This window comes from Canis lupus, chromosome 6 (genome assembly GCF_048164855.1).
Source record: "Canis lupus baileyi chromosome 6, mCanLup2.hap1, whole genome shotgun sequence".
In the NCBI taxonomy this organism is placed as follows: domain Eukaryota; kingdom Metazoa; phylum Chordata; class Mammalia; order Carnivora; family Canidae; genus Canis; species Canis lupus.
The window spans coordinates 28,477,850-28,504,301 of NC_132843.1; the positions used below are offsets into that span (position 1 = coordinate 28,477,850).

The window sequence follows — 26,452 nt, forward strand, 5'->3', positions numbered from 1 at the left end:
GAGACAGCATGGATGGCATTGGGGAAGCTGAGCCCAGGAGGGCACTGCTCAGAGTGGGGAGCTGACAATGGGTCAGGATGCAGGTCCCCTCCTGCCTGGGGCTGTCTCGGGACAAAACCCTATCCCTCTGTGTCCCTCACAGCAGAGACTGGAGCCAGGAGCTCCCAGCGGTCAAGGGATGATGATGATGTGCTTGCCGGGCTGGTCTTCTCCTCCCCTGCTCCCTGTGCCTGACTCTTCTACCGGCCCCAACTCTGTGGATAGCCACAGCTAGCTTTGTCCCTTTTGTCCTCCCAGCTGCTCGAACACAAAGCACCTTTATGCAAATTAGAAAAAGGTGTCTTTTCCTGTGGCCAGTGTGATGGCCTATGCAAAATATAACCTGCACAACAAAGGGCAGTTCCCCCCGGCACAGCGTCAGGACCACAGCACGTGCTCTGCAAATACTGCCACGTAAGGAGCCAATGGTCCTTAACATTTGTGAGAGCTGCCCCTTCAGGGGTGTTACATGGCAGGAAAGGTCACACTGTGTGCTTCAAACATGATCTCCATGAGTGAGAGGAGAGAACAGAGAAGCTACCCAGGGGTAGGAAGTGGAGAAAAGCGTTTCTGAGACCCCTCTCTACTTCTCTGCTTAATGACCTCATTAGTAACTGCCAAAGAGTGAACACTTTGAAGGATCTCGCTCATTACAGCAGCTCCAAACTCTGCATTTAAAGATGGTAAATTAATTTTTTTAATGTACTACTTTTCTCCTTTCCTTCCCTCCATCCCTCCCTCCTGCTCTGGCAGGGAATTGTTTATGGGATGTGGCAGATTGTTACAAATGGGGAAGAGGAACATTTCCAAATTCCATGAGGGAGACAGCTCACACATGCCAGTTGGGGGTGGGGAAGAAACAGGTTTGTCAAAATCCAGAGATCCAGATGGGCTTGCAGGCAGGGAGGAGGGCAGAAATGAAACCACCCAGATGTGCTGGGGACTGTATCTCCCAGCCCAGGAGCCTGAGCGGGGAGGAGCCCAAGAACCAGGAGATTGGTGGGGTCTCTCCCACCTCCTGGCCTGCCAAGCCCCTCCCTGCCTCCCTGGCCAGCCTGGAGTCTTCATCCTTCAACGACATTCCAGATCCTGGCCCTGCCACTTCCCTCCAAGCCTCTCTGGCCTCTTCTCTAGGCAGCGAGAGGAGAGGTGTGGAACGAGCGCCAGGATCAGATCAGAGACAACACCAAGGGCAAAGTCAAGAAATTTCCCTCTATTTCTTGCTAGCACAGTGACCTTGCACTCTGCTGCTGGTGGAACTTTCATATTCTACAGCTGTCTGGGCCTCACTCCAGACACTGAACTCAGAATCTCTGGGCTTCTGTGATTTTACGAAGTCACACAGAGGATTCCGATGAACAACCAGAGTAGAGAGCACTACTTTGCCCTCAAGCTGACCTCCTCTGACCCAGTTGGGGAACCTCCTCACCAGACCCTGGGCCTGCAGGACAGCCCCCTCCACAGGAGTGTGCTCCTTGTTCTTCCTCACCTCTCTAATTCCTACCTGCCTGATAGAGTTGATCTGGGCCTCCTCCTCAGAAAGCTCTGTTGGGCTTCCTCACCCTACAGAATGCTCCCTTCATTTGAATCCTTCAGCACCTCAGGCAGAGAACATTCACTCTTGATGACACTCTGTTCTGCTTTATTATCTCATTATGCTGTCAATGTATGTTGTATTTGTGGCTGATGCTGACCACCCAGGGGATAGGTCCATGTCCCAATCTCCTTCTGGGCGCCCCCCCCTTTCATCTAGCACAGGCTGGGCGCCTATTAGTACTTATAGGGACTCTGTAACCTAATCATCTGCCCTCCGGGAAGGAGGACAGCACTCTTCACATCTCTATCACTTTGCCCCTTGCCAGTCTACTCTCAGGCTTTAGCTCCAGCTTTTCTAATGTCAGTCACTCCTGAAACCCAGAGAGAGCAACTGTTTCAAGTCAACTGGGCACTCTTGCCACAAGGGAAATGCTAAGTTTGAGAGAAACAAAGTTAATCCAAGAACAGGCTTCCTGGATCTCCTGTGCCAGAATTTATGCGAGAAGCCCTCGGGTGCTAGCCAAGGTTCTGATACACTGTCCGAAGTGCTGACCTTGGTTTTGTATGGATCCAGGGACCCAATTGGTACACACCGGCCAGACTGCCAATGTATATGTCTTTGCTTCCTTCCTACAAGAATTTTTTCTTACTTAACTCAGTACGATTATCTTTTTTAGCATCTACCTCCTCACTTCCTATGGGTGGAATTCACTCTCAATCAATTTGCAGTTACTAGCCTCTCTACCTGGTTGTACAACTGTATCTATTCTCTTCTCTTTCCTGACAGAGCTCCAGGAATGGGCTTCTTTCTCACCCTCAGATGGGCACCTCTCCAAGAATGAAAATTTCATCTCATTTTCCCAACCAGGGGCTCCCTGAAGGAGGGTAGGAGGCTAGCTCTCTCTAATCACATTTTGGGGTTCTCCCAAGGAACAGGCAAGAGGGCAGGAGCCATATGTTCCCTGTTATAACACCAAAGGCAGAGACAGAATGGATGAGGAATGTTGTGGCACGGGGAAGGAAGGGCTACCAGATATGCTTACCTGGGTAGGGGTGGATGCCATTAGCAAACACAGCTTCCGCAGCAGGTTGCCCGTTAGCCTGTGGGGGGAGGCCGGTGAAGCCGTTCACCCCAATGGGGGACGGGATGCTAGGCACAGCTGGTGCAGTGATGCCCGGAGGGGTGCTGCCACCTGGTTCCAGAGGTGAAGAGGGGTGGAGAAGGGCAAGCAGAACAAAAGTGAGGAAGGCCAACCCATGGAGCTCCACTTGTTGGCTCCAAGAGCCTGAGAATAGATCTAGACTTTACCTACCAATTCAATCCTATCTGTGAATCATGCCTTGGGTTATCTCCCTGCATGGTAACACCACTCATCCCAACTGTATCCATTCTTCAAGGCAGACTCCAACTCCAGCCTACCCCATAAAGACTTCCCTGACCAGTAACTGCAGCATGACTTTGGACCTGCAGCACATAAACTTCTCAATGTCCTTGACTTTGACCACACTTAATTTTCCTTTCATCTTTTTCAGTGGCTGTTGCTCACCCTGGCTAGGTCAGGATGGGCTGGTCCTCATTTAGCCACTAAGGAGCTTCTGAGTTGTTGGCTCTGCTCTCTTGTCTGAATCACCAAAGGGCTGATCTGCCTCCCCACCCAGGAGTTTTGCTACTCAGGTGGAGGAGATCTTAATTCTGATGTTGCCTTGCAAGTAAGGAGAGAGCCCTTTGCAGAGTCCACAGTTAGCCCTGTTCATACACAAAATAGACACTTCAGCCTCCTCCAATGGAAGCAAAGGTGATTCTCATTGTGGCAAGGGTAAAGTCAGGGACAGATGACAACACCGTGTGCCTTCCCTATGCCAGAGGTGGGTGGAGCCCCAAGTGTGGATGGCATGGTGATTGTATTGGAAAGGGCCTTCCTCTTCATGTAGGAAGCAGGGTCCCTCTACAGCTCCTGGATGTCAGGATAGCTGCTAGGCTGGTGTGGGTGCAGAGAGCCAAAGAAGCTTGATGAATGAGAGCTTGGGGTGTTGGGGCCAGCCCTTGGGACTAGAAAAGAGTTTCTTAATTTTGGCACCATCAACATTTGAGGCCAGATATCTCCTTATTGTTGGGAGCTGTCTTGTGCATTGTAGGATGTTTGGCAGCATCACTGGCTTCTACCTACAAGATTACAGGAGCAGCTCCCTGCCCCCACCAGTTGTGACGACCAAAGTGTCTCAGGACATTGGCAGATGTCCTGGGGGGCAGCGGGACAAAGTTGCCCGGGTTGAGAATCACTGAACTGAACAATAACTAAGATCCAATTAAGAACATGCTTTGTGGGGAGCCTGGGTGGCTCAGTCAGTGAAGACTTTGGCTTAGGTCACGATCTCAGGGTCCTGGAATGGAACCTCACATCAGGTGCCCTGCTCAGTGGGGAGCCTGCTTTTCCCTCTCTCTCTTTCTCTTCCCCCCCGTTCAGGCTCTCTCTTGCTTACTTTTTCTCAAAACAAAACAAAACAAAACAAACAAACAAAAAAACCCTCTTTAAATTTTTTTTTAATTCAAAATTTTTTTAAAAAGAATATGCTTTGTGAAAGGGGTTATTTCCAAGCTCCCTGTCCTTTAATAACTCCTGAGGTCCTCTCCTGCTTGTCGTGCAGATGTCTTAGGAAAAGCCAATGAGTCAAGGTTGGGTTAAAGAAAAATGAAAAAATGGGGCTCCTTCTGTGGTCAGGTCGGGAACCTAACAAGGTCACAGAATACACAAGGCTCTTTACCCCTCAGACCTCAAAGGGAAGTGTTTTCATGTGAACTTCTTTCTAGAGATCTATAAAAGAGATGAAGATTACTTACTTCCTGACATGGCTCAGTGACTTAAATGAAATTGTCACCACCCTGAAATCATGTCATTGATAGCATGGGGCCCGCATCCCATCTTCCCTTAGGTCCCCAGGGATTGGAACATTCTTAAGACAAACTTCTGGAGGATGAGGCCTGCTTGGGCCCATACATGTGTGCTCAGGCCATAGGAAGGTCCACTGGTAGACAAAATTGGCTCATCAATAGGTCCCACCCTGAGCACAGCTGTTTTCCTGCCTGGCCAGACCCTGTGTGGGTACCTGCGCACTCACCTGAGGTTGGGGTCATGGGTGCGGCCGCCAGGCCATTCATATTGAGGGCCGCCATCTGCTGCATCTGGGCGGCGGCGAAGGCAGCCATGGGGTTCAGGTAGCCGCCCTGTGCGACTGACGCCATTAGTGCCGCTTGCTGCTGCATCAGCTGGGGCAGAGAAGTGGAAAAAATATCATGCGCTTCCAGGGGGGCAGCCCTCCCCACCAGGGGCTCAGTTCTTGGACACCAGCTTCCTGGGCCCTGGACTCCAGGGAGTTCAGCTATATCTCTCCACGCCCACCGCCTGAGAGCACCGTATTCATAAGTAATGACAGGGTCTAGGGACTCTAAAGTTGTAGAAAGAGGGGGGACTGGCTCCATGGGTGCTGGTCAGCCCTGTGAAAGGTCTGTCATCCATGGAGATGTGACACCCAAAGCTCAAGAGACATGTTAGATGAGCCTCTGTAGAACTAACTTGGCATGGATTTGTTTAAAATGGTCCTAACTTGGAGTCTTGGGTAGAAGCAGCAGGAGAATCATGAGTAGAACTCTAGGCACCCCAGTGTTCTCAAAAAAGGTGAGTGGGGATTGGGTAGGTTGTTGACATGGCCAAGCTTGGACACTGCTGAAGAACTGAAGTGAGCTTACCTCTTTGGAACGGAAACCCTGGCCTACCTCAGTGCTATGCATGTGGGGGGCAGCTCAGGGGAGATGTGGACAGAGCCGGCTCCAATGTGGAAGAAAGAAGTGGGTGGTCAGCAGCAAATGGCGGGGTCTGGGGGGGCACTGCAGGGAGGTGTGGACATGGAGGGCCTTGGGGGCACCTCAAAGGACCTCTGCAAGGAATGCCCAGGGGCCTTAGGACCCCCTTCCATGAGTGAGAGCAAGAGCGGTGACGTACACTTGAGCCTCTCTTGCCACTTCCCAGTGGTGCTTCCTAGGGTTTGACTAGTGGAAGAGCACTTGCCTGGCTCAGAGGCCTTCTCTCTAGCTTAGAAAAGGACAGCACCCCGCCCCCCTCCTCCTGGCAGCCACCCTTGGCTTAACCCCCTCTGGCCTCTACTGCCTGGGTTCATTCCTCAGCACTCCTACCCCAGGGCCCCAGGATATTCTGGGCCAGGAGCAGGGCTCCCCTCAGCGCTGTTAGGTGTCCTTGCTCTGTGGGGCTCTGAGCTAAGTGAGCTGGAGAACAGCTGCGCTCCCCCCAAACCCGCCGGGCTGCGCCCCCACTTACTGCCTGTGCGTAGGCGCCGTAGGCCCCGAATGGGATGGCCATGGGGTTGAACATGCCCATCTGGCCAGCCATCTGCTGCATTCGCCGCATCGTGCGCTCCTTGTCGGTGTCGGCAAACTTGACCACCAGACTGGACGAGGCTCCCTGCAGCCGTTACCGTGCGTGAGGCCCCCTCGGCCCGCTGCCTCCCCTCCCAGCTGCCCCCGCCCCCAGCCCGGACGCACCCGACCCTCTCCAGGGGGCACGGGGGCGGGGGGAGGGACCGGCGGCCCGGGGTCTTAACCCCCCCGCCAGCGGGTTTTATCTGGGAGCAGCCCAGTTCCTTAGCATCTCTGGGCCTCGGCGTCCTCGTCTGAAAGATGCCGGCAGCGACGGAGCCTTCCGGCCTGGGGGGCTGTGAGCCGCGGGCGGCGGGCGGCGGGCGGGGCCCTCGGGGCTCTCGGGCTCTCGGTCCCTCCGCCCCCCCCCCGCCGGCGGGCCGCCCCACTCACCGGCATGGTCTGGCTGCCGTGCAGAGCGTTGATGGCGGCCTGCGCCTCGGCGTGGGAGGAGTACTTCACGAAGGCGCACCCTGGGGGGACGCGAGAGGCTGAGCGGCGCGGCGCGGGAGGGGCCGAGGGGACACGGGGACACACACACACACACAGACGCGAGAAACAGACACCCCGGGAGACCTGGAGGGGCCCGAGAGCCCGAGGCACCCTTGGGCCTCCCGCCCGGCCTTCCCGCCGCCCTCGCCCCTTCCAGGCTCCTCCTCCGCCCGCAGGCGCGGGGCGCCCGGGACCCCGCGGGAGGCGAGGCGGCCGGCAGGGGGCGCCCGCGACCCCGGCCCCGCCCCCCCGGCCCCGCCCCGGCCCCGCCCCCCCGGCCCCGCCCCGCCCCCACGCACCCTTGCTGTTGCCGTCGGGCCCGCGCAGGATCGTGCACTCCTCGATGTTGCCGAAGGCCTCGAACAGGCGGCGCACGTCGTCCTCGGACTGCTGCTTGTTGAGCATGCCCACGAAGAGTTTTCTATCTTCTGGAACAAAATTAGGAGATGCTTACCCGGGCCTCGGGGAGCCGGGCCGCAGGGCACCGCCGCAGAGGGAGGGGGAGGGGGAGGGAAGAGCTGGGCAGGGAGAGGGCTCGGAGCCGAGGGGCAGGGCTGGGGCGGGGCGCAGCTAGAGCGGGACCGGCCACAGGGGGACGGGAGGGGGAGCAAAGCCGGAGGAGGTGAGGAGGGAGGGTTGGGTCAAGGGAGCGGGATGACAGCGACTGTGCCCCCTCCCGCCCGAGGGCAGACAGCACGCAGAGGGAGCAAGGCCCTGGTCTGGCTGCTCACCCAGGGCACACAGATGGCACACGGGTGGCACACGAGTCACCCGGCACTCCCTTCCTCCATCCTCTTAGACACACGCTAACTTCTTGAGCCACCTTTACCCACAGATGCCAAAATTAACTCTCAACAGTCAAATCTGCCACAGGGCCTTTGCAGAGGCTGTTCCCTCTGCCCTAAGTGCCTCCCACATCACAAGGCTGAATTCTTCTCTTCTTGTAGGTCTCAGTTTAAATATTGCTTCTTCATCGAGATCCCTCCTTCCTGCTCTCTTCTACCCTCTGTCTCACCTCCTCATGGCCCAGATTTCAAAGGACATTTATGGCCTTGCCTGTGTAGCTGGCTTCTGTCTAGCTCCCTGCCCCCACCCCATCTCCTCTCCCCCGGGGAAGAGACCAGGCCTTGGCTGGAGCCTCGGAACCTGGCACATAGTAGGCCCTCAGGACAGGGGCATGGAGTGGATGAATGAATGCCCTGAGCCATTCCCACGGTCACACCTTCTTTCTGTCTCACATTGTTTTCACCTCCATCTGGTGTCCCTTTCGTGGTCTGGCCCTTCCTAGTTCATGCTGCAAAATTTAGCCCTGGCACTTTTGGGGGAGATCTGTTCCTGAAGGCTGGGTTCTCTCACCAGCATCCCTCTAACCTGTGTCGAGTCCCAAGTGGTTTGTTGACCTCTTGGTTGCGTGTTTAGGGTAACAGGGATCATCACATTGGACTATGTGGATCCGCGACAGCTTGTGACTGCCAGATTTCCCATCCCACAAGCTTAGGGCTGGGTGACCTTAACTCCTCCCACTAAGCTGGGGCTGTGCTCCCTCCCCTTGAATCTGGGTGGGGCTGCGACTGCTCTAACCAATAAAGAATGGCAGAAGCGATGCCTGCTGATTTCCAAGCTAGGTCATAAAAGGGATCCAGTCCTACTTGGCTGCCTTCCGTAGCTTTCTCTAAGGAAGCCAGGCACCCTGCTGTGAAGAACTTACAACTAGCTCACTGGGAGAGCCCCCGGCTGACAGCCCACATCACCCACCAGACATGGGATGAATGAGTCTGCAGATGATTCCAGACCCCAGCCTTTGAGTCTTCCAGCTGAGGCCCAGACATCCTGGAGCAGAGATAGGCCTTCCATGCTGTGCCCTGTCTGAATTCCTAACCCGCAGGATCTGTTAGTAACAAATGGTTGTTTTACACCACTCAGTTTGGGGCTAAATTGTTATGCAGCCACAGTAGCTGGAACAGAATCCCTGTGGTAGCAGCACTCAGCAGGTACTCACTAGATGTTTGTTGACTCTTGAACGACTGACAAACACAGGGACACATAAGCCAAGGCTGCGGAAATAAATGCACACCCCCAAATTGCAATGGCCTTGGATGTATGGTTCTTTGGAAGGTGAGAGCATTCTGGGACCGTGTCCTTCTGTACTCAAGGTGGCTGATACCTCCTGCCCCAGGGAGTCCCCCCTTGTCCACACTGCCAGGTGAGTTCACACAGTGCTGAGGGGCTGTCCGGAGGTCCAGAGCAAAGCAGAGAAAACCAACAGGCCCCTGCACTGCTTCACAAGCCACCCCAGAGTCCTCCTCTTCATGAAGCTCTGACCTCTGCCCTCCCACTGAACACTGGGACCGTCCTCAATGATGAGGCCACTCTGGCTCCCAGCTCCTTCCAGAGGCCCTGTAGGGCATTTTTGCCAGTTCCTGTTACCAGTTCTGGACCAGGACACACCAGCCTAGCCCTTCACCACTAGTGGGCTTCAGCCAAAGCTCTAGGGCCTGGAAACCCAGCCCTGCCAAGTGCCCCTGCCGGGCTGCTCGACCTGGCTTCTTGGGTCATCCCAGGGCTACACAGACACTGGCCCCATCTTCAGGGCTCAGGGATTCCAAACTCTGGACTGGGAAACCAAGAGCAAGTAAGGAAGAGAGAAGGTGTGTGTGGGGGCGGGGGAGCAGTAAAGCTGAGAATGGGTGGAGGGAGATGGGGTTAGGGGCAGAGGGAGAAAGAAATGGTAGAAATGGAGTGAAAAGAATCAGAAACAGACAAAGAGGGGTGCCCAGGTGGCTCAGTCAGTTAAGCCTCTGCCATCAGCTCAGGTCATGATCTTAGAGTCCTGGGATTGAGCCCAGCATCAGGCTTCTTCCTGCTCAGGGGGGAATCGGCTTGCTTCTCTGTCTACCTCAGCCCCTGCCCCCCACCTCGTGCTTCTTCTCTCTCTCTCTCCTTCTCTCTCTCAAATAAATAAATTAAATCTTAAAAAAAAAAAAAAAAGAAAGAAAGAAAGAAAAGAAAAAGAGAGCAAAAAAGAGCGGAGAGAAAGGAGAGAGGGTCAGGGGCTTTTGTTTAACTCCCAGAAGCAGCAGCAGTATTTTGCAGGAAGTGGATGGAGCTTCTCAAACCTTCAGAGGAGCCTTGAGATGTTGCAACTTTGAGGTCCTGGCCGGCCAAGGGCTTCCCTTCACCCCCCAGCACCTTTTAAAAACTCAGATTAAATGGGATTTCCAGAAAGACAATGAAGTGAACCCCCCTGCCTCCAGCTAATCCCTTGCCCTCCAGTTTAGAAATTTTGTCTCCTCCCTGGGAAGGAAAGAGGGAGGGAAGAGTAGGCCCCTCCTCCACCTGAGCCTGATTTAAATGCTGGGACTGCAGCCTGTGCCTTCTCCTCTCTCCTGAAGTCTGAATATATTCCTTTATTATCATTATGACAGCCTTCTGATTGCATTAAAATTCATCCACACGTGCCTTTCTATCCAGCCACTTTCCTTTTGCCTGTTTTTTTTCCCCCTAATTCTTTCTTCCTCTCCTCTGAAATCTTGCCTTCCTTAGAGTTCTAGGTTCTAGACAGCGCTCTTCCATCTGGAGGACTTTCCAAACGTGTAGGGGGCCAGGCTCCTCCTCTTCGTGACCACCCAGATGGCCCCAGGGAAACTGCAGCTAGTCTTGCCTTTCTGGAAGACTGCAAGAAACCAAAGAAAACTGCTGCATACTTAACTCCCCCAGGTGCCCTCGGGTGACCCCACCCCCACTCAAATGTTGGCTGTTTCCAGGATCCTCAAATGCACCCCACTTGCCCCCTCTTCATTCCTACTTGGCTCTGGTGTGATTCTAAAGATTTTCTTTCACACCAGAGGCTGGAAGGACTCTGAATCCAAGGGTGAATCTCCTTAGGGCCCAGGCCCACGGGCTTAACCCCAATCCCCTGCCCTGCAGCTATGTAACTGCTTCCCACCTGGGTCTTTGGGGTGTACAAAATGAGAATAATCAGTCCTGCCTCGTGTGGTAGATGCTAGGCTTCAAGAGATGCTACGGGGATGGGACCTGGTAAGCAAAAACAATACCGAAGGCCATTACTTGGGGGTCTCTATCCAGGAGGAAGAGGAAATGGAGCGCCTACCCTGATTTGTCCAGGAGGCCCACCCCAGCTGTGTGTCCTAGATGGCGAGAGGTCATCTCTGGGTGGGGGGGCAGACTCAGGCTGTGGCTGACCAGCTGAGATGGACAACCTCCCCTTGTCACCCCAGCCCCTGTGACCTCCTCCCCCCTCTGGCTACTTTCCTGAGGCACCGTTCTCAGATTTTCTCAGATGACCAATGGCACCATTTGGCTGGTATCTTGGATCTGATGCCCATCTAGTGAGAGTCTCAGAGGATGACTCAGTTTCCTCAGGCAGTTCCCACCCTGTCTTACATCTACACAGATCTCTAACTCCTGGGACCGGCTGAGCGGCCTATCTGAGGTGATGCAGGGTCTCTGGGTGATGGCGAGTCTATGGTGTTCTCACTCTCCCTTGTAAGCCCTGGGCCTTAAACCCATTGCCTCCCACAGTTGGGATATGGGGGTGTTGCTGCTCCTCTGAGGAGGTGAGGCCAGGAGAGACCACAGAGCCGGGGTAGAGATGGACTTCCCTCAGTGGGAAGTCATAGGGCTCAAGCATGTGAGCAGGTGGAGGCTAGCGACTGGAACCCAGTACCTTCCCCTCAACAGAGCCTAGCTTAGGGTAGGGGGTTGTGAAATGTTCATATTCTGACTCCCAGGGCTGAGTCCAGTGCCAAACCGCCCCCACCCTCAAGTCTTCACATGGGCTCTTCCTGTCAAGGGACACAAGAAAGGGAGCATGCATGTTCCTCAGCCACTCGACTGTTTGCCGAACACTTGCTCTGTGCCAGACACTTCCAAGCACTGCTCCTGCCACAGTTACGAGGGAGGTGAATCTGCTCACTGGAGCTGACATCCATCCACTGATGGGGAGACAGGCCATCTGCAATAGACCGCTTCCAAACAAGACAAAGGCCAGCGTGGCTGCCACACAGGGGCCCCCAGAACTAGTGTGCTCTCCCCAGAGGGAACAAGGTCGCAGAGTGGCAGAGCTGGATGGGGCCCTGGATAACCCCTAGGTCCCACCTCTTTACAGATGAGCAAGTTGTTAATTAAACTTGTTTCCCAACCTGAAGAAGCCCTGGGTGCTGCCCCCCAGGAAAGGCAGTGGCATCTGGTAGCCAGAATCTTAGGCTTTTTCCAATCCCTCCGAGAGAGAGAGAGAGAGAGAGAGAGAGAGACTCTTGCACTCATTCACTCTGGACTCAGGGCAGGATGGGGCTCCAGCTGAAAGGATTTGCATTTTAAAAGGTGGGCCCAGAAAACCCAGAAGCCAGACACCAAGGCAGGTTAAGGGTAGGTCCCTACACAGGATATCTGAGGGTGGTGCCTCAGGCCCCCATACGTGCAGGGAGCACCTCGCAGGCTCTGCAGGGGGAGTGGGCCCCTGAGCGGGGCAGAGGTGGGTGGCAGCAGTGCCACTCGACTTGCCAAATGCCAGCGCCCTAGTGCTAATGCTCGAATTCCGGTCTAATTTCCAAAATTCGATTCGCTCATTACCATCGGCATTAAACAATATTTCCTGCTTAAGGAGAGACGACACTGTGGGCGAGTGTTCAGATGGTTAATGCTTTTTATTGCCACAGTAGACTTTTACTGTTCTCTTCCCTCTGGCTGCTGAGGGAGGGTTTTGTTGGGGGACCAATCGGAGCTGGGGAGAACCCCAGGACCAGGGGCCAGGGTGGGGAATAAGTGGCTTTGAGGCCTGTGGCTGGTGGGGAGGGCAGAGGAGTTCCTGGGGGGCCTGGCTGCTCAGGCGATACAGGGCCAGGCCAGCAAGAGACACTTTCCTTTGGGTCCCTGGAGACTCAGAGACAGAAGTTTGGGGAGTGGGGGGGAAATGCCAGATGTGCACAGTCACTGAGCCAGCAGCGGTCTTCTCTCCTGCTCTGCAGGCTTCGGACCCAAAGATGGTTTGACAGGAGCAGAGCCGGGAGCCCAGGGCGCCCCGCGTGCCTCCCTCAGAGGCTAGCAGAACCTGGAGCCCCAGGGCCGGCCGCGCAGGCCCTCACACATCTCTCAGGCTGTTTCCTTGGGGGCACAGGGGACTTCCCAGGGTGCCTCTTGGATTCCAGAACCATCTGCTCTCCCTGGAGATGATCTTAGTGCTCCAGGGCCCACAGGCAGGAAGTCCGGGGGGGGGGGGGGGTGGAGGCTTACTCCTATTCCCTAGCTTAACCATGGATCTGGGAGGACCTTCGGTGGAAGGAACAAGAGGCATGTGGACCGACGGGACCGACGGGACCGACGGGGCAGCTGGGGGTGCGGGGGGCATCTTCCTGGCAGTGGCTGAGGCTGTGCCATACCAACCGTAGGGAAGTCCTGTACTGCCCTGGGCACCCCGTCCTCATCTGTAAGAGGGAGGGAATAGCTGTGCCCACCGCGCGAGGCCGGGAGAAGCTGAATGGGCTGAATACACAGGGTGCCAGCACAGAGCCTGGCACGGAGCGGATGCTCAGTAAATGCACTTCATTGTTCCAGTTACAGCCCTTACTGCTGCTCACCCATAGGGCTGCCAACTGGTGGGGTGAGGACGCCCATCCCCACCCTCACCCCCAGTGGTGTAGAGAGGACTCCTAGGTACTTTGAAATGTCTGAGGAGCCAGGCTTCCCTTTGCACCATGCTGACCCAATGGCAGTGTTTTGGGGACCACTGAGATGTACCCCAGCATCTTCCAGAAGGCCTACCTGAACTGATCCAAAATGAGGCATTTCTCCCAAAGTTACACAGACCCCCACAAAGTGCCATTTCTACCAGTCCTGCTGGTCCAGGCCCATCAAGTACCTCTAGTTCCTAAGGGACAAGCAGGCCTCAAACCAATCATCTGAATCTAAATCTGTGCCATTTTCAAGACTGATGATGATGACCTCCCCCAAGCCAAGTCCCAAGACCTCCCCTGCCTCTTATTTGTCAACCCTAGCAGAGCCCTCCTCCCTCCCCCAGGAAAGCAGCTCACAGCCACAAACCTGTGTTCCAAGTAGGGGTGGTCGACAGGGCAGGGGGCTCCTCTCATAATGGAATCCCCATGATTGTCTCTCCTCAAGCCAGTGGGGGCTGTTTACAGCATCCATCCACACCGGGGTTAAGGGTCTGGGTTTGGATCCCTCTGCAGCCATGTGATGGGGCCAGCCACCCCCCGGAGGACCAGTCCCTTCACTTAGGACTTGGGGTCACTGGCTAGGCCTGGGTAGGTTCTCAGTGTGAAGTGAACAGTGAGTAGAAAAGTCCTGCCCTCCTTGGCTGGCACAACATACACTGTGTCAGAGCCAGAGCCGGGGAGGGAGGCAGCTGGGCGGGAGCTGCCTCCCCCTCCAAGGATAAAAGCCTTCCTGCCTGGGAAGAAGGCTGAGGGAGACATCAAACCAGATCAAAGGCTGCTGGGGCTGGGGCGGGATGGGGCTCCCTCTCCACCGGGGATGCAAATGAGGACCCTCAGCCAGCTCTGGCCTCAGGGGGAGGCGGTGCCAGGCCTTGATCTACTAGCTCCCTCCTGACATGCACCGTTTGATGTTGGGGGTGGGAGGAGGCAGGAGACCAGAGAACTGCATCTAGTCCCCACACTCGCATTCCTTCAGCCAGCCCGCCTCCCAGCGCTTCAGGATCTGGCCCCAGCCTTGGGGGTCACTGCCTCGCTGCCTCCTGACACCCACCCAGACCCCTGCTATCTGCTGTCCACATGGCACCCAGAGGGGTCAGTCCAAATCCAAGGCAGAGATCATCTATTTCCGGTTCAAACCTCACACTGGCTTCTGTCTCACTGAGAACAAGCCCAATCTTCTAGAGATCTGTGAGGGACTACAGACACCCCACACCCTATTTCTCCCTGATGCCCCCTTCCCTCTGCTCCAGACACCTAGGCCTCCTTGGTATCTCAGGAACATGCCATGTGCATCTCTGGCCCAGGCGCGGGGAGGCACCTGTGCTTTCTGTTTCCTCCTCTTGTCTCAGAGATCACGTTCTAGACATCTTCAGAGCCCTCACCTCCTGCAGGCCTTCCATCAAGCATCACCTTCTCATTGAACTTTTCCTACCATGCTATTTCGAATCACAACCTTCACACTCCCTGCCCTCTTCCCTGTATTTTGTTCACAAAATGGCTGTCATCTTATTTTACACATTTCTTTATCTCCAGCTTCCTTTCCATAGAGGCAGGGATGCGCATCCATTTCATTCATTGCTGAACATCCAATGCCTGAAGCGCCTGGCATGTAGTAGATGCTCACTAAATATTTTGTTGACATGAATACATGAACCCCATTTGCTCAGTGAGCCATGGGATTGGAACCCAGACGGGGCTGGCATGGGGGTGGGTGCCCGGGACAAGGCACTGACCTCCAGGGATCCTCAGAAAGTAGGAAATGAGTGGCCCTGGAGATGGGCGCGGGCGCAGGGCCTGGAGTGGTGCACTGTATGGGCAGAGGGTGGACGGCGTCTCAGAGGCTTGAGCTAGGCCCTGAAGGATTCATGGGCAGGGTCTGCCGGTAGAAATCACGAGTGGCAGACATCCCAGGTGAGGGAGGGGCACGTGCAAAAGCAGGTGTGAAAGGGCATGTGGTCTAAGGGAGTAGCAATGACACATGTAAGTATGGACGCACACGCTCCTTCCTATTCTCCAACCCACCGCAGTCTGAACACCCCCCTCACGGCCCAAGGCCGTGGACCCTCCCCTCTGACCCCTGCACAGTTGGCTGGGGACTCGCCCTCTGGGTTAGGGTCCTCACCCGTGCCCCTTCTCACAGCCTACTATGAGCTCCCTGGGCTTCGCCTAGCTCCCCAGTTCATAGCACCAGCTATCCAGTCCCCATGTCACCCTCATCCCTGCATGACCAGAGCCCGTGGACCCAACTCCCATGTCACAGAACTTTGGCTGCCCCTGGGCAGCAGTGCTCAGACCAGCTCTCTCCCCGCACTGACCCTCGCACGCCAGGAGGTGGTTACAACTGCAGCAAGAGTAAAATATCATCACGGTTCTCATTTACGGAACAGTCGCTATAACCCAGGCAGTGAGAGAAGAACTTTACAGGAATAGTGGGTAGTTGGTTATGTCTACTGTGTAGGTGAAGAAACTGAGGCACAGAAGTGCCCTTCCCAGGAATACACACTCAGTCATCAGGGAAGCCAAGACCACACGGGTCTGAGCTGAGGTGAGCAATCCAGTCCCCTTCCTTCCAGTGGAGGGCAGGGTTACCTGGACATCTCACTCCTTCTCCTCTGTCTCCACCTTCCATCTCCAACTGGCAAAGACCTAGTAGCCCGTTGCTTCTCCAAGTCTGGGGCTTCAGGTTAAAGCCCAGAAGGGGCACCAGGCAGGGGACCATAGTCTGCTGCTTAGCAACAGGGAAGTGGGCTCCCCTTCATTCCTGACCATCCGGGAACCTCTCTTTATGCCTCCCAGGGCCTCCCCAGGCTTACTCACACCTCTGTCCAAACCCCAACCCTGGGTGACCAAGAAGTCAGCTCTTTCCTTCCCCTTCCTGAGGTCTGGGCTGCAAGGTCCTCTCTTCTCTCCACACAGGAAATGGGACCTGTTGCAGGATCCACTCTCAGGGCACTCCAAGGCCCTCCAGCCCCCTGGCGACTGCCCGGGGCACAGATGAGGCTCTGCGCCCTCAAGGGCTTGCAGCAGGTTTCAGGAAACAGGACTAGAATTTGGAGACTATTCTAGTGAATAGTCCCTGCACACTGGTCTCTTACACACTGGGAGGCAACGGGCATGCAGGGTGCCCTGAATTGGGCAAGAACTGAGCCCTGGAGCTTAAGTACAGGGGAGGGGTCTGGAAGCCACCACCGCACCCCTTTGCCTCCTCCCTCTCTGGCTCCCTGACCCTCAACCCACAGTGAGTCTGCACCCGGCCTCCCAGGGGGAGCCTGGGACATGAGGTGGCTCTACGTAGAAGTCACCTTTCTCTGGGACAGCGGTGCGCAGCCATCTCTCCAGGTAACTGATTATACATTTGATCTGCTACATTATCCTTACCAAGCGCACGGCGCACGACAGACGGCCTGGGGTTCTGTGGGGACTTCTAGGCAGCCGAACCTTGTTGTCTAATGGGGTTTCCACTGGCGTCTGGTGCACTCTGCAGCATTTCACCCATCACAGGATAATTTATAGTGTAATGGGGCCTTTTTCCCTTTATATCATAAAGGGAGCATAAATTATGGCCAGTTTGTCCTCGGCTCTCAAGGAGACAGACAAAGCAAGGCTTCATTCCAACAAAAAGAGGAGGCTTCTGCAGGGGACAGGTAGGGGTGGGATGGCTGGAGTAGGCTGGGGCACAAATGGAGGAGAAACCAAGGAATGCTCTTAAGAACCTCTCACGGACAGGGCAGAGAATCTAGTCAAGGTGGCCACAGGTACTGGGGAAGAAGTAAAAGACCTGCTTAGGGCCACTTGTCTCTACTCACTTTGGCTCAGGGCTTGTCAGGTGCGCGGTAGAGCTGCTGAGCTGTGGCTCTGGGGATGCACTCTGCTTGCAGACCATCCGGCCACAGACTGACCTCTAACCCCAGCCACAAACTCACCCTCATCCTCCCAGTGGGGGCCCAACACCCTACAGCCTTACAGAGAGAGAATGGTCATGGGTCCACACCCCACCCCCGACCTCCTGCACAGCCAGAGACAGAATGAAGTACCAAGGAGTGGGGCATTTGCCCCTGCCCCCCTGCAGCTCCTCTGACCCATGGCCCAGTTTTAACCTTGAAGGCAGGGCTTTGCTGCTTGTGGGACAAGAGAGGAGAATGGCATCCCAGCGTCCAACAGCCTGCTGCCCGTCTTCCTGGGGAGGGGCAAGCACCCCGGGGTCGACCTTGCTAGTCTAATACAGCAGCAGTCATCCTTGAACCCAGAGGCCATACCTACCAAGCCCACTCTCCACCCCAGACACTGTGACAAGGACTTCTGATGATCCTGGATGGGATCACCAGAGGCCTCCTGACCCACCCACCCTCCTCCAGCACAACCCAGTGTGGGGGTGACGCTTGCTGGACACCCTGGCAGGAGACTTGAGGCAGCCCAGAAGAAAGTTGCCTCATGTGCCCCAGCAAAGAGCTCAACCCTGCCTGGAGCCCAAGCCTTTCCCTAGAAAAGCAAAGCCTGCTCCTCCTTCCTCGGTGCACCCTTTGGAGAATAACAGCAGGAATCTTGGATCTTAGAAGATACTGGTTCTTGGCTCTGACCACTAGGAAAATCACCTGGAGGCTTTGAAAAACACAGATACCTAGGGCTGACTTCTGAGAGAGGGACTGGTCTGGAGCCCAGGCATCAGTATTTTGGTTTTGGTTTTTGGTTTCTTTGAAAGCAACGCAGGGAATACCAACATGCAGGGAAGAGCTGTGACGGGTCTTCCCCAGGCTGCTGCTGGCCATCTCACCCGCAGGCACCACGTCTCTGGCCCGAGGTGTGCCTGCAGGAGCTCAGCCCTGCAGATGGTGAGATTCTGTGCCTGCTGGTGCTGGGGAAGGGTGGCACCCACCTCCTCTGCACCAACACCCGAGGCCCTGCTCCGAGAGGGAGTGCCGACCTCTTCCATCAGACTTCCTTCCTGTCCATCTTTGTTCCAGCCCCCTTAGCCCTCCTGGAGTCACGGCTGCCCCCCCCCCCATGGAACTCAGGTGGTCCATGCTTAAGTACCCACTGAATTAACTTATGACTGATAATGGACTGCACAGAGACACAGAGATGGATGGGTGGCAGACATGATTAATAGATGCTAGATATCCAGATTAAATGTTGGATGATAGATAGATACACAGATGAGAGAAAAATGATTGCTGAAAGCAGATAGATTTATTATCAATGGTACTTAAATAGCAATTGGTAAATGTGGATGGATGGATGGCCACAATGTTTCTGAAGGCTCCAGATAAATGCAAAAGGTCAGAAAACTAGTTGTGGCCACCCACACCTGTGAGGGTGTCAGATCTCAGAAGCACAAGGAACCCGGCTCTGCTCAAGACCTATCTCGAACTAACTTCTCTTCCAACTGGGGTACCTGAACCTCCACATTCTCTGATGAGTGGGCCGTTTATGTAGGTTGCAGTGGGGCTCATTTCCTGTAGACCCCTGCAGCATCTCTTTGATGTTTCCTGAGCCTGCAGGCAGGCTGGGGACACTTCCATCGGACCTAATAAGGTCCTCTCTTCCTGGGAGCAGGCCTGTCCATCTCCCCCATAGGTGCATGCCCCAAAGGCCAAGGTCACGCCCTCCAACCCCACAGAGCAGGTTGGTTTTTGGAGTGTGGCAGGCTGGCCTGGCTCCTGCGGTTTGATGGCAGGTGTCGGCCCATATGGCACACAGAGAGATGCATTCATTCACTCCTTCTGTCAGGGACCATGTCGTCAGAGAGGACAGTGAGAGCTAACTCATGCTGAGCACCCACCAAGGGCCAAGTCCTGCTTAGGAGCCCTTTAATTTCGTGAGGTGAGTACCACTGTTATCCCAACTTACAGATGAGGAAACTGAGGCACAGAGCGGTTTGGCAAGTTGCTGATGGTCTCAGAGCTAATCAACAGCCCTGCTAGGATTTGAACCCAAGGGGCCTGGCTCCCCACCTCTCATCTACCAGGCGGAAGGCACTCCCTGCTCTGCTCACCAGACTGGATGGTGTAGAGGCCTAGAGAAGCTCAAGAGAACACATGGCTCTGGGAACTGGAAAGGCTGCAAATCTGCAAGACGTTATGACTTCTAATGACTAAAGAGACTGTGAGGGGAGTGTCCATTTCATCAGGAGAATGAACATTGTTCGTTCATTGCCACAGGGTGGCAACATGCTAACGGCTGAGTGTGGCTGGCACTGCTAACGACAGAGGCACCTGCTCTTGTCACTCAAGGGGGCCTCCTGAGGCCTTCAAGTTGGCAGTACGAAGTAAGTCACAGAGTTCCAGAACGGGGAAATCCCATGTTTCAGAAACCTGCTTGCCACCTCTGGACCCCTTCTATTATTCACCAGTCAGGCGTGCAGCGTGGGAGGGCAGAGCAGGACGGGACCGACAGAGGGAGGTGGGGAGGGCTGAGGACAAGGAAGGCAACCTGGCATGGGTGCACAGAGGACAGAGCGCAGTTTTACTCAGCACAAGTGCCCATTTGCAGGGAGCTAGAGAATCCTGTCTTGAAAAGCAAGACATACCCTGGCACCAACAGGTCTTGTGGTGGATTGGTCTTGTGGTGCAGCTAGTAGTGACAAGCACATGGGGTCCACTCTGCGTGGAGCAGGCACGTCTGGAAGTGAGGGAGGAGGGCGAGGCCTCCCTACCAGTCCTCCTCGCTCTGACGCAGACTCTCCTACGGGCGATGGCGCTAGCTGCCCTTCTGTCCACCTGGCATTTCCCTCTGTTCACTACCATGCTTCAATTTAACCAGTTCTGTCCCCATTTGACAGATCAGTTAACTGAGGCTCACAGAGGCCGAGTGACAGGCCTCACCTGGGCAGTAAGCGGCGTGGGCGGCATTGACACCCAATGTCTCTGCCAGCTGTGCCAGGCCTTCTCCGGTGTGCAAAATAGGTATAACTCACACGTGCCTGCCTCAGGGCTTGGAATTCCATCCTTTGGATTCTAGGCCTTCAGACTCAGCACTGTCCTCTTCCAGGAGCCTTTGAAATGTGCAGGCTCATGTCATCTCAACATGACTGATTTTGCCACAAAACGTCCTCTCTGATCAGAGGGACAGGATAAGCATGGAGGCCCGAGGTGCCTGAGAAGGGAGGAGATGCAGGAGAGGGACGGTGGGGCTGGGGAGGCGGCTGGTGTCTGGGAGAAGGGCTGGATGGTGCTGTAAACATAACAGGACGAACGGTGGGGCCAGGTATGTGCACAGTGGGAAGTGTGGGCTACAGGAGGAGCCCCCCCAGCGCCGCCCCTGGGCGTGGAGGAAGAGGAGGCTGAGGAAGCCGATGGAGCCAGAGAACAGGAGGAGGAGAGGGGATGACAACAGTTCTCAGTCCCCCGTTGGTGAGCGCAGGGAGTGCCTCCACCACCTACTCCTTTCTCTCCTCCCAGCGCACAGCAGCCACAGAACCAAGGGCAGTGATGCCATCTGACCTGGGGGTCCCAGGCACCTCAAGCTTCATCTACTGAGTGCCTCAGAAATACTTCACTCCTATGTAGATGTGACTATTTTTCAAATGCACAGAGATGCTGTTGTGATTTTAGAAGTACCAATTCATTTAAAAGCACTGCTGAATTCAAGGTAGCTTATTGCCATTTTGCATTCTCTCAAACAATGGATACTCAAAGTAAAACATCTGTCAAGGGGGGGTGCTGATGAATTTTTGATGTTAAAAATGGCTCTTAACCTTGAAAAGTCTGGGTGTGCTGATCCAAGGAAGACAGCGGGAGCTCAAGGAGCAGAACGTGCCCTGCAGTAGCCCAGTCTTAGGGCCGGTGCCACGTCACCTGTGCAAGACCAGTATCACCCACCCACAGGGGACCATCATGGTGGGGTCAGCAGGGCACACCCTGGATCTGCAGTTAGGACGAGTTTAGCACAGAGTCCCCTGAAACCGTGACCTGGGCCCACTGGCTGCTATTCTCTGCACTGGGTTCTCAAGTTCATCATTTGTTGCAGCCAAGGGAGTGACAAGGACTCAGTGGGACATCAATTTCCAACTAAAAGCATGAGTCAGCACCTCAGCAGATGCCAGGCAAGGAGTTTCTGTGCTTCAGGTATAGGGAGTGCCAAGCGTAGTGCCTGCCCCATAGCACATGCTCAAGATACCGTGTTTGAACAAACAATATGGGTAACCTGCATATTCATGAATAGGTTTAGTCTGAGGACATTCAGAGTTGAAGGGGGAGCCACACCCTGGTGTGATCTGAGTCTCCTTAATAAAGAAAAAATGGAGGGACGCCTGGGTGACTCAGTGGTTGAGCGTCTGCCTTTTGCTCAGGTCATGATCCCAGGGTCCTTCATCCGGCTCCCTGCATGGAGCCTGCTTCTCCCTCTGCCTGTGTCTGCCTCTCTCCCTGTGTGTCTCATGAATAAATAAACAAAAATAAATATAATCTTAAAAAAAAAAACCCAAAACGCAAACAAACAAACAAACAAAAAACAACCCAAAGATAAAATGGAAGTCTTCCTTGGGTAGGAGGGCTAGGGGCCTGGATTTGGTTCCCACCAGCTGTGAATGGGGCACAGGGCTCATCCTGGCCTCACTGCCTCAGCTGGGCAACTGGACAATGAGGCCTACAGCACCGGGCTGACCCAAGGACCCAGTGGGTGAGGCTACAGGGATTTAGAATCCCTTTGAAAAAGGGGAAGTTCATAGAGTTCATGCTACTCATCCACCTCCTCTACCCCATCACTTCCCGGTCTCTAGGGTCCATAGGTGTCCCTAAGAACAACCTATTTTGGCCAACTCCATTCAGATAAAACCCATAATTAAATACAGCCCTCTTCTTAACCTTTGTGAAAGGTGACCAGTCCCTTGTCCCAGCACAGCAAGGCCCTGTGTCCCCCTGGAACACTGTGTCTGTTCTAGAGAACTAATGGTGGATCCTGAGCTGATAAGGTTTTCCTTCCAGGATAGTGCATGTTAACAAGGACCTCTGAAGCCACAGTCTAAAGGAATGGAGGTTCATGGTGACAAGTCAGGGCCTCTGAACAGCAGGAGAAGACGTGTAAAGGCTTGAAAACCTTCTAAGACTCCCAAACCACCCCACAGAAGTGCCCGCCCATTCTGCCTTGGGTAAGGCAGTGCTTGGAGGTTCCCAGAACTGCTCACTGTCTGCCTTTGCTCCTTCCCTGCCACCCAGAAGTGACCCACGTAGGCCAAGTACTTAGCACATTCCCTGAAATGGAAGAAAGTTGCCTGGTTATTAGTGGTGCCTAATGATATTTGCATAGATTAACAGACTTTAATACAATCATGAATGCCACAATCCCGAGAAAATAATGAAGAAATCCATTACAAAGTCATAAAGTAACTAAGTCAATACGGTAATAATTTGATCCCATATTAGTAATAATTTCATCTCCTGCAACAAGGTGATTTTGCAACGTGCACCGTTTCTGGACACTTTTATAAATTTCACCTTTGTTTGAGATAATTAATTAACAAAATAAAAAAAATATACTGCTGGTATTTTATACAATAAATTAGTCATTAGTCTAAACTAGCAAGCTGTGGTAAAACTTATTAAGATGGATGTGCTGGGATTTCTAACTTGTCTTTAAATGGCCTGTTAGCTCCTCATGGGCAAAACCCAGGGGTGTCAGTGCTCAGGTGGACAGTCAGGGCCAGCAGAGGGCCACGAAGTGTGTGGTGAGGGACGGGGAGGCCCAGCCACAGGCCCATGGGGCAGCCTTCCCCGCCTGCTCCCCTCAGGCACTGGTTCCCTTTCCGGGGCTGCCGCAACAGAACACGCCAGCTGGGTGGTGTGCAGTAACAGAAATCTATTGTCTCACAGTTCTAGAGACTAAAAATCAGAAATTGAGGTGTTGAGGTGGGCTGTGATTCCTCTCGAGCCTCCAGGGGAGGATCCTTCTTGGCTTCTTCCTAGTTTCTGGAGTTTGCCAGCAGCCCTTGGCTTTCCTTAACTTGTAGCCATATCATTGTAGTCTCTGCCCCCACGGTCACATGGTGTTCTCCCTGTGGGCTCTCCCTCTGCATTCAAATTTCCTCCTTCTTCTAAGGGCACCAGTCTTATGCATTTAAGGCCCACCCTAATCCAGTATGATCTCATTTTCACTTGATCCCCTCTGAAAATTCAGACTCTATTTCCAAATAAGGTCATATTTACTGTTTCTGGGTAGACCTGAAATTTGGAGGCACATTACATTACTTGACCCACTACAGACACCAATGGCTTTTGTGTGGTCACTGCCCCTCATCCACCAGGAAGGAAAGAATAGATTGTGCCATGCTGAGGCTGCCTGGCAGGGGCTGGTTGTCAGAAATGCATGGTGTCCCAAGAAGTTCTCTGACAGACTAGAGGGGACCTGTGGGCCCCCTGAAATGGTCCATACCATTTCATATCTGTATTTCTCCCAGGGAAAGAGTTCATAGCTTTTAGCAGATTCTCAAAGGGGCCCAGGACCCCAGAGGATTCTTGTCTCACTACCAAGTAAAAGATGTGGGGGTCAGGGAAGGAGGGATCCCAGAAACCAATCAACCAACCAAGCAACCAACAAAGAACTCCCAAATACACAATTTTACAAAGTTTCCAGAATGTTCCGATACTCTGTATCCCTAAAGGGTGTGGGTTCGGAGGTTTCAGAAAAGAAGCTGTTGGAACCTCTGTACTATCACTGTGACAAGGGTAAGGGAGGTGCCGGCATAGGGGCTCACATGATCCTGCATCTGGAATGAGAACCTCAGGGGGAGATGTCTTTAGATTTTGAATGTATTATCCGGCAGTTCATCCTTCAGAGCAGCTATGGGTCATGAGTAAATTTAAAAGTCAGCTTCTGTGACTTACCCCTCCCCACCAGGTCCGTGATAAAAATGTTCAACAAGAAGCCACAAAGAGGGGCGCCTGGGTGGCTCAGTCAGTTAAGCATCTGGCTTAGGCTTGGGTAGTGATCTCAGGTCCTGGGATCGAGCCCCACATCAGGGGCCCTGCTCAATGAGGGGTCTGCTTCTCCCTCTCCCTCTGCCCCTCCCCTCTCCTTGTGTGCTCATGTTCTCTTTCTCTCCTTCAAAATCTTAAAAAAGAAGGCACAAAGATAAAGGCCACAGATACACCAAGATCTCCCTCCCTGCCCACTCACTTATGAGTTACCCTGGCACCACTTGCCCCCATTAGGGAACATGATGCCAGGGTAGGCCCTGCAGCGCCCACCTGTCAGAACAGGCCCCCAGCCCCCAACCCCGCTCATTCTGGTGAACCATCGTGGTTCCTAAGTCATCATCACTTTCCCTCAAGGACCCGCAAGCCACCAGTTTGATGAATTTATTCTAGAAGTTTGCCAAAGATAGTCCTCAAGATTGACAAGCTGCCAATCTTTAGAATCCAGTGCCTTGACCTTTTAAAAATGTGGACCTTTATTCATTTCCAGGCTTTACGATGCTTCAAAGATGACCCCTAGCAGCTACAAGAGCCCATCTGCCTGTTCCCGATGCCCTCCCAGGGCCACGTCTCACGGTTTGGAGATGCAACCTAATTACGGGGCTAGGTCGGCTTTCTTTGCCTTGTCTGTATGTTAATTCTCTTTTTTATAAGGTTGATCTATATTTCCCATCCTGAAGGCCAGTCTCTTTGCTGGAGAAGACGTCTGAGACGCAGAAGTTAAACTCTGTTTACAGTGTGCCTCCCACACCGGCTAACTGGCGAGTCTCCGGTGGGAAGGTATCCTCCCCAGCCCCGTTGGTGTCCGCATCTCTCTGGGCTGGGAACTGTGGTCATCTTTCTATCTCTGGGGCTCTGGTTCAAAGCAGGGGAGGCAGTTCCTCGAGTTGGGCCACATCTCCCCTCAGCAGTGGAGCTATGAAAGCACCTGCCCCCGGGGTCTCTCTGGGAGGATGCCTCGGCCCATCCCAATCTTGGCCTTGGAGGTGCCCACGGATCACAGCTGCAAAGGGTCTGTTTTCTTCCGACCACTTTCCTCTGGTGCCTAAGGCACGTGTCATGCCTGAGAAGCCCTGATTTGCAACTTTTCAAGAGAGAGCTTGAATCCGGTTTGAGATGGAGTGGTAAGAAGCTGAACAAGCCATACTTTGGGGGGTAAATGAAAGGTACTCCCTGAATTCAGTGCTGGTGGACTCATGCAGGGTTGTGATGAAGCTACACATATTGGCATGGGTAAGAAACTATTCCATGCAGAGAGGACCCAGAACACACTAGGGGCAAAGATGTTCTTCTAGAGGCTCCAGGGAAGGACTGTGTCTCTTTTTGGAGTTCCCGCAAAATACCAGTCCTCAGAAACAATATTTTTATGCTGGTATTACAGATGAGGAAACTAAGGCACATAAAGACACATTAAGAAGCTCACCCACAAGGGATCCCTGGGTGGCTCAGCGGTTTGGCACCTGCCTTTGGGCCAGGGCATGATCCTGGAGTCCCAGGATCGAGTCCCACATCGGGCTCCCTGCATGGAGCCTGCTTCTCCCTCTGCCTGTGTCTCTGCTTCTCTCTGTGTATTTCTCATGAATAAATAAATAAAATCTTAAAAAAAAAAACTCACCCACAGTGGCAGACACAGTGGCGGAGTTAGTAAGAGATGGAATATAGCCTGTACACAATCTGTACCCCACCTCCCCTGGCCGTCCCAGGGTGGGCCCAGGGAGTCCTCAGCCGCCAGCAGCAGCAGTGGGACATGTAGCTGTTGCCATCTTCCCCTGGTTGGCCCTTGCCAATGTTCAGGCACAAGGCAGGAGCCGGGTTGCAGGTCAGGGCCCAGGTTCAAGCCTGGCTCATTACCAAGGAGCTGCACAGACTGTGCCCAACATGTCACTCCTTGGGTCTTCACCTTCTCTTGGAAATGCAGGAGTGTAGCATGGCCATGTCCCACTTGCTTGGGGAGGAGCCCTTGCAGGAGCTCTGAAGGCCTCTTTGGATGCTCAGGACCACTGCCAGCCATGCCCTGTCCTTTTCTTCCCCGCTATCTCCTTTCTTCTTCCTGTCTCCTACAAGACCCCTAATTGCGGCCAGTTGGCACATCCTCAGGCACACACATCTCTTGGCTTTGTCATTTAGCCATCTTTTTTGTTTGTTTTTAATGTGTTGAGTATCATATAATTTATTGTCCAAACTGGAACCCTTGGGAAGTTGAAAGAGCACTATTAATAATTCATCCAGGACAATTGGCAACTCTGGACCTGTCCTGGCATACTGGAATTTATGGGCAACCTAGTTTTGTGCTGCCTCCCTCCCCCTGCTGATCTTCAGGTGCCCTCCTTGTGAAACACCCCTCCCTTGAAGGCCTC

At 54.0% G+C, this 26,452-nt stretch overlaps 1 protein-coding gene across 50 annotated transcripts in view; it reads right to left on the reverse strand.

The window, feature by feature from the left end:
- CELF4 (CUGBP Elav-like family member 4) overlaps positions 1–26,452 on the reverse strand; it is a 296,711-nt gene that overhangs the window by 22,249 nt on the left and 248,010 nt on the right. For 28 of the 50 annotated variants that reach the window (XM_072829352.1, XM_072829349.1, XM_072829350.1 and 25 more), the window contains exons 4-8: positions 6,796–6,924; positions 6,398–6,477; positions 5,907–6,050; positions 4,693–4,840; positions 2,619–2,768 (exon numbers count right to left, since the gene is read on the reverse strand). In XM_072829352.1, coding sequence (XP_072685453.1) covers positions 2,619–2,768; positions 4,693–4,840; positions 5,907–6,050; positions 6,398–6,477; positions 6,796–6,924 — 651 coding nt within the window. The remainder of the gene's footprint in view (positions 1–2,618; positions 2,769–4,692; positions 4,841–5,906; positions 6,051–6,397; positions 6,478–6,795; positions 6,925–26,452) is intronic. The other 22 variants (XM_072829398.1, XM_072829351.1, XM_072829356.1 and 19 more) reach the window with 1 other exon arrangement.